General features: G+C 34.9%; 1 protein-coding gene across 7 annotated transcripts in view; it reads right to left on the bottom strand.

The window, feature by feature from the left end:
* The window catches only part of LOC115221983 (zinc finger CCCH domain-containing protein 13), an 86,288-nt gene extending 72,192 nt beyond the window's left edge, over positions 1 to 14,096 (bottom strand). For 4 of the 7 annotated variants that reach the window (XM_036511462.1, XM_036511465.1, XM_036511464.1 and 1 more), the window contains exon 1: positions 13,823 to 14,096. In XM_036511462.1, coding sequence (XP_036367355.1) covers positions 13,823 to 13,957 — 135 coding nt within the window. In that variant the 5' untranslated portion in view covers positions 13,958 to 14,096. The remainder of the gene's footprint in view (positions 1 to 13,822) is intronic. The other 3 variants (XM_029792085.2, XM_029792083.2, XM_036511463.1) reach the window with 1 other exon arrangement.
* Positions 14,097 to 14,179: the final 83 nt, after the last annotated feature.

Genomic DNA, 14,179 nt, shown 5'->3' on the forward strand with positions numbered 1-14,179 from the left:
TGGTCAGGAGATCATATGTGTGTGTATTAATATTGCTTTACTTACAAAAAGATTTAACTGACAAGAAGAGCATATTCTGATATATTTCACTTTAATGTATACATTTTAGCCAGCTAAAAACAAATTTACAAAACATGATTCTAATAAATCTGACACTGATAATGTGACAGCAGATCAATTTATTGGGAAAACCAGTTACACCAAGGAAATAAAATCATTGCTGCTACTCAACATCATACTTAAAAAGTTGATGGAACTAGTGGAGATAAATGATCTATTTGAACAACAAACATGACTCACAGAAGATAGCTTATATCTATTAACTAACACGAAGATATCTATTTAATCAGGTAATCTCGAATCAATGATTATAAAAAAAAGCTCTATTATAGATTATTGTTTCAATGTCATCTCATTTCTGATTCTGAGTCTGACAAAAGGGAAAATCTGCTGCTCTCTTTATCTTACACTTATTTCAGCCATTGGACTGCGACCATGCTGGAGCCCTACCTTGAAGGGTTTTAACTGAATAAATCAACCTAAGAAGTTATTTTAACATTTAGTACTTATTCCATTGGTCTCTCTTGCTGAACTGCTGAGTTACAGAGATGTAGACAAACCAACACTAATTGTCAAGCGGTGCACACAAACACTACATACATATACAGGGGTTGGACAAAATAATGGAAACACCTAGCATCATAGCACCATAATTTTGAAATATCTATAAAACCGTCAAAAGCTTGTTTAATTTTATGTTTTTTGATTTATTATTAGTGTTGCTTAATATGTTTTGCTAAAATCGCTGTTTCTTTTCAGATATCATCAGAAAAAGGTAATTAAAATTCATTAAAATGACAGATCTATTGGACTTTCAAGGAAACCAAATTGTTGGTGCTTGTATGGCAGGTGCTAGTGAAACAAAAACAGCCGAAATGTTTGATGTATCAAGAAGAACTGTCTTGAAAATAATGACAACCTTTGAGAAAGAAGGAAAAACCTCTTTGTCAAAACCAAACTCCAGAAGAAAACCAAGACTTTCGGATAAGGACTGTCGAACTCTTATGCGAATTGTTGGAAAGGATCACAAAAGTACAGCTCCCAAAATTACTGCAGAGCTTAATGATCACCTCGAGAACCCAGTTTCCACAAAAACTGTTCGCCAGGAGCTGCACAAAACCAGATTTCACAGGAGGGTTGCAATCAGAAAACCACTACTTTCAAAAACAAATGTTGCAAAGCATTTAGATCGAGTAAAAGCCTACAGAATTGGTCCCTAGAGCAGTGGAAGAATGTTATTTTCTTGGATGAGTCATCCTTTACCTTATTTCCGACCACTGGCCAAGTATATGTGTGGAGACAGCCAAAAGAAGCAGTTGACCCAGACTTCCAATTGTTAAACATGGAGGAGGATCTGTGATGATCTGGGTGCGATACCATGGAAATCTGCTGACCCAATGATTTCCTTTCATGGCAGAATTAATAGTCAAAACTATTTAAGCATTTTATCTGATCAAATTCATTCTATGGTTGTGGAACTGTTTCTGGAGGGAAACGCAATCTTTCAGGATAATAATACACCAATTCACACAGCTAAAGGTGTTACTGAATGGCACAAGGAACATTCTAGTGAAGCTGAACATCTTATCTGGCCACCACAGTCCCCAGATCTCAATATTATTGAAAATTATGGTACATTTTAGAAAAGCAAGTAAGGAGTCGATATCCTCCACCATCATCACTACAAGAACTGGAGACTGTTTTAGGTGAAGAATGGACAAAAATTCCTTTGGAAACAATTCAAGCTTTGTACAAGTCCATACCTCATAGAATTCAAGCTGTAATTACTGCCAAAGGCAGTTCTACTCCATATTAAAATAAATTTATTTGAAATTTTAAAGTGTTTCCATTACTTTGTCCAACCCCTGTATATGTACACACACACACACAACAGGTTTCCATCTACCAAATTCACTCTCAAGGCATTGTTCGACTTGGCTATAGCAGAAGACACTTGCCCAAGTTGACACAGTAGGGCTGAACCTGAAACTACATGGTTGCAAAGTATGCTTCTTATCCACACAATTACACTGTAACATTTTTTTAAACCAGTCATAAGGAAATCATAGTTTTCATAACCTAAGTAACACTTCTACTCACAACCACATGAACTGTAGCTGAAATAATTTACATGGAAAATGTACTGCCATTCAATGAATATGAGTTTATATTTCATGCTTAGGATAGTGATCAACACTAAACAACAAATAAAAATTAATGGAATACTCATACCATTTAAATGATGGTTCTGGAGCAATGTTTAATAGGATATTTGTTACTAAATCTACAACTGATGGCTATTTATTGGAGCATGAACGTTTCTTACATGGTATGATAAGCTTTGTTAAATGTTCCTTCAGAAAGAAAAAGATGACTATTACTAAACAATTCCTTGAAGTTTTCAAAAAAAGCACCAAGTTAACCCTTTAGTGTTCGCATTATTCTGCCAAAATTAATCCCTTTTTTATCCCCATTGTTTTGAACTAATCATGCATTATCTTGTAGCTTTAAGATTTTGATGAGGTAGCTGTTAATTTTTAAAACAATATTGTAGGGTTGGTGTGAGAGACCAGATCTGGTCAGTCTGAACATAAAGCAGGCAGAATACTTTTGGCCGGATATGGCCGGTTTAAATGCTAACTTGATGTTAAAATTATCAAACATTATATAAAACCTGCAATACAACCTGAAATGAATACCATTTCATATGATATTCACATGGATGCCATTTCATATAATGAGACAAATAGAAGGAAATAAAGGTTTTGTTACAACCAGACATCACTGAGAAAGTCGATGGCTGTAAAATGTGAGTTTCACCATTGAAAACTGCATTGTGCAGCACTGCCAAACTAAAATGGCAAAGTTCATATGTGTGTGGACCTATATTGACCAAATACAGAGATCCAATACCTACTGTTGAAAAGGAACTAAAACACTGAATGGATTATGCTTCTTTTCAAAACTAAGTATTAATATGGAATATCACCAAGTGATATTAGATCTATGATCATGTCATATAATAATATTTGCTTCTTGCAGCTGGTGGATTTTGTTATTTTGTAATCTCTTCAAGTATCTCAAGTAATCATGAAGTTTTTTGATGGGTTTTTTTTTACACATGACCCTAACATAAGTAATATTAAAGATTATATTCTTGTCTATGGTAAGTAAAAAAAAAAAAAGTAAAGACATAATGTTAAACTGACACTTAACAATATTATATAACAATGGTTTCACATTATACCACAAAAGGCAGCATATCTTGGCTTCTTTGTTTCAAATTAAGAAGTTAATCCAGAGAATAAGATTACCATTGTGAAAGACCCCAAACATTACAAAAAAACCCACCAAATTCATAAGCTTTTAGGGAAAACTCAACTTTCTTAGTTATTTCATACTACATTTATCTATTTAGATAAATAATACAGAAAGTGACAAAGTGAAAGGAAGAGTAATAAAAAAAAGTATAGAATATCAAGAATTAAAACAATGCATAATTTCACACAATTTGACACTAAACAGAAAATTTCTATGTTGATACACATCCTGTTGAAACAGAAGCCATACAGACATATGACTCCAAATGTGAAAGCCACATTATTTCCTAAGCATCTAAAATTCTAATGAAAATTAAATGATGGAATTAGCAAACTGAAAAGAATGACTTTGCTATCTTTATCTTTTAACTTTTATTTGTTTCAATCACTGGACTCTTGAAGGTGCTGCCTCAAGCTGGGGCGTGGGGACAAACACAGACACAAAGACACACACACACATTTATCATATATATATATATATATAACCTCTGCCAAGCCATATTGAGCTTGTGTGGCAGAGTAGGCTCATCAAAATGATCTCAAGTACAAATTCACAGCTTCCACATCAGACTGCAGCTGGTGGAGAGAACATGCTAAAGCCTTCATCCTGCAGTGGACTGAACATAGGCAATCCAATCAAATCCAATCCAATTGCTGAGTGAGGATGCTGAAATCTCCAGTTCAAAAATACAAGGATACAGATATTGTATAACCAATTGGAGACAGTGTTTCCTGAGGTTAAACAACAGTAACATTCATCTCAACCAGGACTGCCACATTATGTTGGCAGATAGTCTTTACTTTATATATATATTTCTTTATGACCCACAAGGGGCTAAATATAGAGGGGACAAACAAGGACAGACAAATGGATTAAGTCGATTACATCGACACCAGTGCGAAACTGGTACTTTATTTATCGACCCCGAAAGGATGAAAGGCAAAGTCTACCTCGGCGGAATTTGAAATCAGAACGTAACGTCAGACGAAATACCGCAAAGCATTTCGCCCGGGGCGCTAACGTTTCTGCCATACACACACACACACACACATATCTATATATATATATGTATATACACACACATGTACATATGTAGTTGACAGGTTTCCACACAATTTCCATGTACCAAATTCACTCACAAGACATTGGTTGACCCCGGGCTATAGCAGAAGACACTTACCCAAGGTGCCATGCAAAGGGACTGAGCCTAAAGCCAAATGTTTGCAATGCAAGCATCTTAACCGCACAGCCATGCCAGCACCTATATGGTAAGGGCATGGGAAAAATTCCATGCAAATCTATGTGGAAGATCATTCAACATCTTCACTAACCATCAGTCACTCAATCTTCTGAAAATTGTTGGCCTTGTACCTAAGTTAGCTATCATTATTTAGTGCAAAACAAAAGCCTTCCCTAAGACTCTTCACTGGGAACTTAAATTGATGCTCTATAATTTATACAAGGTAGCCCACAATTCATCAATCAAACGATATCAATAACAAAATATGTCGATGTGGATGACCATTATTGGTATCTCAATTTTTAATTGCAAATGCAATTCCTAAAACTATGACTTTATTTAATTTGCTGAAACAAAGGAAAACTCAACAACTTGAGCAATATTAGAAGCATTGTGAACAGGTAAATGCAAAAATTCAGTTGTTACAAAATATTTCCCTACAAAGTTAGTTTTTCCAGAGAATTTGGGAATTATTCTAGAAGGAATTTAAATCAGTATCCCTTTTGTATTAAGAACTAAAGTACTGAAGAATTAACTAGGAGTGTCATGTTGGAAACAAAATAGTTTTTAAGACGTAAAGTTCAGCAGACAAATATCATCAAAGTTTTGGAATCAAAAATTAGGGATTGTCCGATATGTGACAGGCATGGCAGTGTAGTTGAGAAATTTGCTTCCCAAACACAGTTTTGATTTCAGTCCCACTGCATGACACCTCAACCAAGCAGGTTCAAGCCCCGAGCTGGTCAATGTGGATTTGATAGACAAAAACTGAAAGAAGCCCACCATATTTGTGTATGTGTGTGTATCCATCATGTGATACTTGTAAATAGGTATCATACAAGCAATGTCTTTGATTTCCTATAATCTTGAAAATCATGTCTGACATGGGGAAATATTACCTTACTTGGAAACAGGTGAGGGTTGACAACAGGAAGGATATCTGGTCATAGGAAATCTGTTTCAACAAACTCCATCCAACTCAGGCAAGCATAGGAAAGTGGACATTAAAATGATGATGATGACACTGATGTGTCACTTGAGAGCTATTTGACCCATTGGAACCTCTTTATAATGTTTACAAAACCAAACATAGGAGAAACTATATATAGACTTGGGCTGGTACCCAATAAGAAAGATCCTTTAACTATTGTAGATGCAACATCATATTGGCCACAAATCAACTGGAACTCATACTTTGATCAGCTGCATGGAATTTCCTTTTACATCTTGAGAAATTCTAAAATGAATTGTTTCTGATGATAATCTACAATTTATAAGCTATAAGGTTAAAAAGTTTTTTTAGTACGATAGAGCATACAACATCAAAAAATTAGATCATACCACCGCCCTCAAGCAAATGTTCTAGGAGATGGAATCAATAGAACAACTGACAAAGTAATCATGTTTCAAATTCATGAAGGTTAACAGTAGATAGAAATTTGGAAGTTTTTATTGCTCTACAAGAATATTGCTCATTCGTCAATAAAGAAAGCACCTTCTTTTAAACTACCTCTTACTTAACATAGTTTTACATTAGGAAATTCCAGTGGCAGACATAAAAATAGTAGTAATAATAATGGTTTCAAATTTTGGTAGAAGGCCAGTAAATTGAAGGGAGGGTGTTAGCTGATTATACTGACCCCAGTGTTCAACTGGTACTTATTTCATCAACCCTGAAAGGATGAAAAGCAAAGTGGACCTTGGCAAAATTTGAACTCGGAATGTAAAGAGAGGTGAAATACCACTAACCATTTTGCCCAGTTTGCTAAAAATTCTGCCAGCTCACTGCTGCTGCAGTAACAACAGCAGTAGTAGTAGTAGTAGTAGTAGCAGTAATTAAAATAACAGAACAAAATCTAACATGAAGCACCATGCTGATAATCTAAGATACTGAAATCAGTGGTGATAGCATCTTGAAAAATGAACAACCAGGAAAGCACCAACCAATTTTTCATTTCTTCTAGTATCTGCCCTCATGTTTTCTATCCGGTAAAAGGCAATTTAAGAATAGAAAGATATAACTTTCACATGATAGTCTTACTACATTGCTGATGTACAGGTGTTATTTGACGCTTTAGCATTCAGATTATTCTGTCAAATGTAATGCTTATTTATTCACACTGTTTTAAATTAATCATGCATTTATCTTCCGGCTTTGAGATTTTTATAAAGTAATAACTGCTAATTTTTGAGAATGATATTGTAGGATTGGTGTTATGGGCCAGATATGGCCAGTTTAAATTGCTAAAGGGTTAAAATGGTTACCAGTTTAATGAAAGGCGCTGAATGACACACCTATGTCTGAGGTGGGACTATATTTATAGATTTCAATAAAAACATTTTAGATTTATAAATAAGTAACACTGAATGTAATAGACCAGTGTTAAATATCTCTCAAAGGACAATGACTGGTGTCAGTGATTCTCAATGCAAAAGAAGAGGAAATCACATACAAATACTTGAGAATATACGAATCTAGCTAGACCACCAAGAATCACCAAAAAGCAACATCTTTCAGCATAGACAGAAGCCAGACACTTTATCAGCAGATCAATTAGTTTTATGCTCAACATAAATGTTAAAGATGATTAGAAATAATCCTTTCTACTATAGGAAGAAGGCCTGAAATTTTGGGGAAGGGGTATAGTCAATTACATCAACCCTAGAGCTCAACTGATACTTATTTTATTGACCCCAACAGCATTTGAACTCAGAATGCAAAGACAGACGAAATACTGCTAAACATTTTGCCCAGTGTGCTAACAATTCTGCCAGCTTGCTGCCTTCAACAATTAGAAATAATAACAGGAGAAATGCTATGAAGGTATTTATACACCATGAATCATCATCATCAGATACCATTTATCTGCTTTTCCATGCTTACATGGATCCGTTGGAATTGTGGAGGCAAGATGCTCTTCCTGTCACTAACCTTCACCTGTTTCAAAGCAAAGTAATAGTTCCCCATAGCCAGGCCATATTTTTCATAGAAGAATGAAAGTGAACAACATTGCTTGCATGACAGCAATGTACATTTGCAACCATCATATGATGTTAAGACAAGAATACACACACACACATGAAGGGCTTCTTACAGTTTCCATTCACCAAATTCACTCATAAGGCTTTGGTTGGGTTGGCACAGGGTTATCGTAGAAGACACAAGCCCAAGGTGTTACACAGTGAGAAAGGAAACTTCTCAAGTACAGTCATGCCTATACCTATTTCTTTATTACCCACAAGGGGCTAAACACAGAGGGGACAAACAAGGACAGACAAACAGATTAAGTCGATTCCATCAACTCCAGTGCATAACTGGTACTTAATTCATCGACCCCGAAAGGATGAAAGGCAAAGTCGACCTCGGCGGAAATTGAACTCACAATGTAACGTCAGACGAAATACCGCTAAGCATTTCACCCGACGTGCTAACGTTTCTGCCAGGAATAAAATTGAAATACTGAAATATTCCTTTAGCAATATTTTCTGAAGTGAGGTTTTGGCACAGCAACATATTAGATCTAGTATGTCAAAAACTGATCCATAACTAATAAACATTTCCAATTTAATTTTTTTGAAACAAAATTAAAAGAGAAAAACAAACACAGTCAATATTTCAAAAAGATGTAAATGAGTATACATAGACATGATTTGAAATTAGGAACTTGCACTTAATATCAGATATGTATTATGCAGCTGGAAAAAGTACTTTAAATGTATCAAATGTAAATGAAATTTACGAACTACTTAGATGGCACGCTAGATGCAGTTGGCCTGCTTTTTATATATATATAGATAAGTATATATATATATATATGTGATATATATATAGATAAGTATATATATATACGACAGACTTCTTTCAGTTTCCGTGTATCAAATCCACTCACAAAGCTTTAGTGAAGCCCGATGTTATAGTAGGTAAGACTTGTTCAAGTACCATGCAGTAGGACTGAACACAGAACCATGTAATTAAGAAGCAAAGACGTATGAGGAAACAAAGTCGAGGGCGTGATAGGACATAAAGTGGATGTACTGAATGTACAGTAACTTCAAGAAGGTGGTGAGAAGTCCAGGAAACTGTTACATATTTCAGTAACAAAGTGTTTATACATAGCAATATCTGTAATGAACATGGGTAAGGAAAGGATACTGAGATGAGAGCATTGATCAGCAAAGCAAGTTGAGTATACTCTTTTACTTGACTGTGGCCATGCTGGAGCACCGCCTCCATGACTTATTCTTTGTAAGCCTAGTACTTATTCTATCGGTCTCTTTTGCCAAACCGCTAAGTTACGGGGACGTAAACAAACCAGCATCGGTTGTCAAGCGATGTTGGGGGGGGACAAACACTGACACACAGACATATACACACACATATATATACATATATACGACGGGCTTCTTCAGTTTCCGTCTACCAAATCCACTCACAAGGCTTTGGTCAGCCTGAGGCTATAGTAGAAGACACTTGCCCAAGGTGCCACGCAGTGGGACTGAACCCGGAACCAAGTGGTTGGTAAACAAGCTACTTACCACACAGCCACTCCTACGCCTATCCAAGTTACATGAAAGGTAAAACAATGGATATTAAAAAGCAACTGATGACCGCAGGTCCTTATATATGAATGAACTGGGAGAAAAACCAGCATGGACTGACATGAGATAAAGGGTGAAGATTAGATCCCTTCAGGTAGATGATACAGAATGGAAAGGAAAGGTGAATATACCATATTTTTAGACACATCTAAAATAATAATATTAATTCTTTCTACTACAGGAACAAGACCTGACTGAAATTTTGTAGGGAGAGAGTCGATTACATCGACCCAGTAGTTAACTGGTACTTATTTTATCGACCACGGAAAGGATGAAGAGTGATGTTGACCTGGAAGGAATTAGAACTCAGAACGTAACGATTCTGCCTGTTCGCTGCCATCATCAACATAATAATAATAATAATAATAATAATAGTAATAATAATAATAATAATAATAATAGTAATAATAATAATAATAATTTCTGAGAGAACCAACAAAAGAACCTCTATGCTGATATTGGATCGTTTTTTTTTATTTTTATCCTTTTATCTTTTACTGATTTCGTTCATTAGACTGTGGCCATGCTGGGGCACCGCCTTGAAGAATTTTAGTGAAATGAATCAACTCCCAGCAGTAATTGTTTTTAAAGAAGAAGAAGAAGAAGAAGAAGTTTTAACACTATGATGAGGGTTGAAAAACTCATGATTATGGGAATCTCAATTATTCGGCATTGGTTACAGAATAATGCTCGAGAACTGAATCACAATGAATTTAAAATACTCATAAACTACTACCTAAAACTCAATTTGCGCACAACATCCCATAATTTAATAATAAGGATGATGTAAACTCTAAATATCGACTACGAAGGTAAGAGTAATAGCAAAACAAAACAAAAATAAATAAAGTATAAAGATTGTTATTATGGCGCTCTCGCATAAATTCTAATAATCCAGCTTTATAAACATTAAGCTTCCATGTGGATTGCAATAGGAAAAACAAAGACAAACCATACTAAAAATAGATGGAGATGATGCGAAGACCTAAAGATCGTCTACACGTACAGAGAAAAAAAGAAATATTGTATTTCCATAAGCGAGTTGGTCTGAAGCGTTAGTCGCAAAATAATCAATATTTTTATATGAAATTATTATTTCGTAAACAAACGAGGCGAGTTTAGATATTTTATCATTTATCATTTCCCGATCAAATACTGAAGATTAGTTTATTTTTGTAAATACAAAAAAAAAAAAAAAAAAAAAAAAGATAGCAGATAGTCACATTTTATCATTATAATTGACTGCAGGTTTCAGCCAAAATTCCACACTTCATGTTTATTTTTACCCCATTTTTAACACAGATGGATATGTGTGTCTGTGCGTGTGTTTTGATGAAAGAAAAAAGGTGGGGAGATAATTGCGACAGTACAACAAAACGAAAATTACACGAGATGAGATTTATCTTGGTAGTTGGCGGAGTTTTAGGTGTAGAAGAGAAGGAGAAAATAGTCAAATGTCAGAGTAAAACAATTGATAGGAAGCGAAGAACACAAAATCCTCGTTTCGAAGATCATTAAAATAATCAATACACACACACATATATATATATATATATATATATATATATATATATATATATATATATATATATAGTGCGAACACGCTATCTTTAAGAGAGCATGTTTTACACTGTATTGATATTATTGTATCATGTATCCCTATAGTGTATATGCGTAGGTATACATATGACATGCATGTGGGGAAAAGGCTAGCAAGACATGCAACATGGATGAAGCTAACATCAATAATATATAAATAAATAAAAAGAAATAGAGCAATAAGATGAAATGCAATTATGTTAAAAGAACAGGTATTTTTAAAGCAAAGAAAAATCAGTAACTAAAATACTGCCAATAAATTTGTGTGTATATACATATATATATTATACTTGGAATAGGTCATATGTCGCCAATTAAACACGCATAGTACGTGTGTTTAATTGGCAAAGTATGACCATCTCCAAGCCTAACAATATCTGGTTCAACACACTATTTCACATCAAGAATCTTACAAAACACAACAGCATCATAAACACGGTTATCTTATTTAGGTTTATGGGTAGTGAAAAGCAGAGCGCATCTCATTCACAGTATTGTCACCCTCATCAGATAATGATGAAAGTGACACCCGAGTCTCTGAAATTTCCAAGTGCAAATCCAGAAAACAGTGAAAACAAGCCTGGGGAAGCATTCGGACTGAGGTTTCAATTCCTGGTTGAGGATCCAGGGTCTAATCCCATCAAAGTTTCTAAATTTCATTAGAACCTTGCACCCATAACTTTTGTCACGTTCTCCAGAAAAATTCTTTTAAATCATTGTAAAAAAGAAAAAAACAGTATGTACAAAGCTAACACTAATTATTGAATATATATATTTCTTTCATTATCTTTATCGCAGACTTAATCTCTCCCTTTTCAACAAACTCAAAGGTAATCCATCCTGTACACAGTCATTTCGCATGCTAGAAATAGCAGGAATCACGTGGGTATGTTCTAAGGAACTGAAGGATATCAAAAACAGCCATGCCACACAATTCATCTCTATTTTCTTTTTAAATTTTGCTAGTATGTTTTATATGTACATGTTACAGTCTTAGAACTGTGGGTATGCAGGGCACCGCCTTTTAGTCGAACAAATCAACCCCAGGATTTAGGTTTTTAAATCCTGGCACTTATTCTATCATTCACTTTTGCCAAACCGATAAAGTATGGGAACATAAACAAACCAACACTAGTTGCTAAGCGGCAGTGGCAGACAAACACATACACACAGATATATATACGACAGACTTCTTTCAGTTTCCGTGTATCAAATCCACTCACAAAGCTTTAGTGAAGCCCGATGTTATAGTAGGTGACACTTGTTCAAGTACCATGCAGTAGGACTGAACCCAGAACCATGTAGTTAAGAAGCAAAGACGTATGAGGAAACAAAGTCGAGGGCGTGAAATATCCGCCCTTCCCCCAATTTTTCAACAATAAATTACCATATAGTCGTAATCTAAACTACCTGAAATGTATTTGCAGAAAATTTCATCAAGAAATACCTATTTCTCTGAAAGTCACGAGGAAAAAAAAATAGGGTCCAGAACTCTTCTCCCCACCCCCACTCGGGAATTTTTTAATTTTTTTTTTTTTACCAACAAATTCCTATATACACATCTGAAAGCAATTTGTTGAAAATTTAGTTAAAATGTTGAAAATGACATTTAAAAAATACCCCTTTTTCTGAAAGTTATGAGGGGGAAAAAATCAGTGAGGGGACATTTGTGGGTAAGGTAATGCTTCTTGTGTGTGTTAAAGGGAAAACTAGGGTCTCCTTTATCTACAAAATGTATAAATACAATTAGTAATCGATAGTTTTTTGGGTTTTTTTCTTTTTTTGTAGGGTTGAGGCCTTAAGAATTCCCTCTGATTTAACTTATGTTAACGTATTTCAGAAATAAAACTTCCATATCCCCGAATAATCAAGATATAATAATTTTCGATCTCAACTCAGGGCAGCAGGCAAATAAATAGAGAGGAGGGGAAAACGAAATCATGTTACATCCATGCTTTTTTATTATTTCGTTTCTGCACCTTGTTTTACACAATTTGTATTTGTTTCAACGTGATTATGTTCTTTTTAAATAATTCTTCCACGATCTCGTTGTTATCTTGTTACTAAATCGCTTATATTTTTTCTTTTCCGGTGAATTAAACTGTAATAATAATAATAATAATAAATAATAATAAAATGCTTTATTAATAATGAGAGGCCTCAACGTGAAAAAAAGGTGCGACAATTTATCTCGTAAATGATATAAGCAAAACAGCTCTGGAAAAATGCTCGTGTTATTAAATTATACATGTTTGGTTCTTGTAGGTTTATGTATATGTGGTATGTTGTGTTTGATGAGAAAGAAACGGGGAGAAAATTGCATTTCCATCCCCGATGTCGAGTGCGATTCAATGAATAAAATGGAACAACGCGTATTGTGTTTACTTGCAACACGAGCCAATGACCGAAGACTTGAAACAAGCAGAATACTAATAATGACAAGGCAATCAGGTCCAATCGAACGTTGTGTTTTCAGTATATGAGGAAATCCTTTAATGATTATAGATTTAGGGGTTTTCGTGAAGAGCAATTTCCCTCGCAAAAACATAAAAATAAGAAGTAAAAGGTGAGAGAGAGACACAGAGAGAGAAGACTTGAAACAAGGCAACCAGGTCCAATCGAACGTTGTAGTTTAGTATATTAGGACCATTTTTAATAATCATGGATTTAGGGGTTTTCCTGGAGATCAATTTCCCTCGCAAAAACATAAAAACAAGAAGTAAAAGGTAAGAGAGAGACAGAGAAAGAGAAGATTTGAAACAAACAGAATACTAATGACAAGGCAATCAGGTTCAATAGAACGTTGTATTTTAAGTATATTAGAAAATCCTTTGATTATTAAAGATTTAGGGGTTTTCATGAAGATCAATTTCCCTCGCAAAAACATTAAAAAGAAGAGGAAAAAGGTAAGAGAGACAGAGAAAGAGAAGACATGGAAGAGAATGGATACAGAGACACACACACAGAGACGGAGTGGAGATAAGGGGGTAAATAGCACCTTACCTCAGGTTCATACTCATATTTTCTTTGACCGCCTCCAGGTCCTAGTCTCTCGAAAACACTTGGTTTTCTCTTCTCGCTCTCATCAGACACCGATTTAGCTGTATCAACAGTAACCTTGCGTCTTGATTTGCTCATCTTCGTGCGTAATTCGCGACTATTTTAGAAGCAGTCCTCACGGACGCTGCTTGTGCTGGCAGCCATATTGAGTCGCATGCGCAGTGACAACACAGTGTGTTACCGGTTCACTTCCGGTTGGAATAATTTCTGTTACTATTCAACATTAAAAACAAAATAAAAATAACTACAAAACAAAAAACCTCCCAAAAAAAACTACAAAAAAAATAATAAAACAAAAAT

Source organism: Octopus sinensis, linkage group LG19 (genome assembly GCF_006345805.1).
Source record: "Octopus sinensis linkage group LG19, ASM634580v1, whole genome shotgun sequence".
NCBI classification, from domain to species: domain Eukaryota; kingdom Metazoa; phylum Mollusca; class Cephalopoda; order Octopoda; family Octopodidae; genus Octopus; species Octopus sinensis.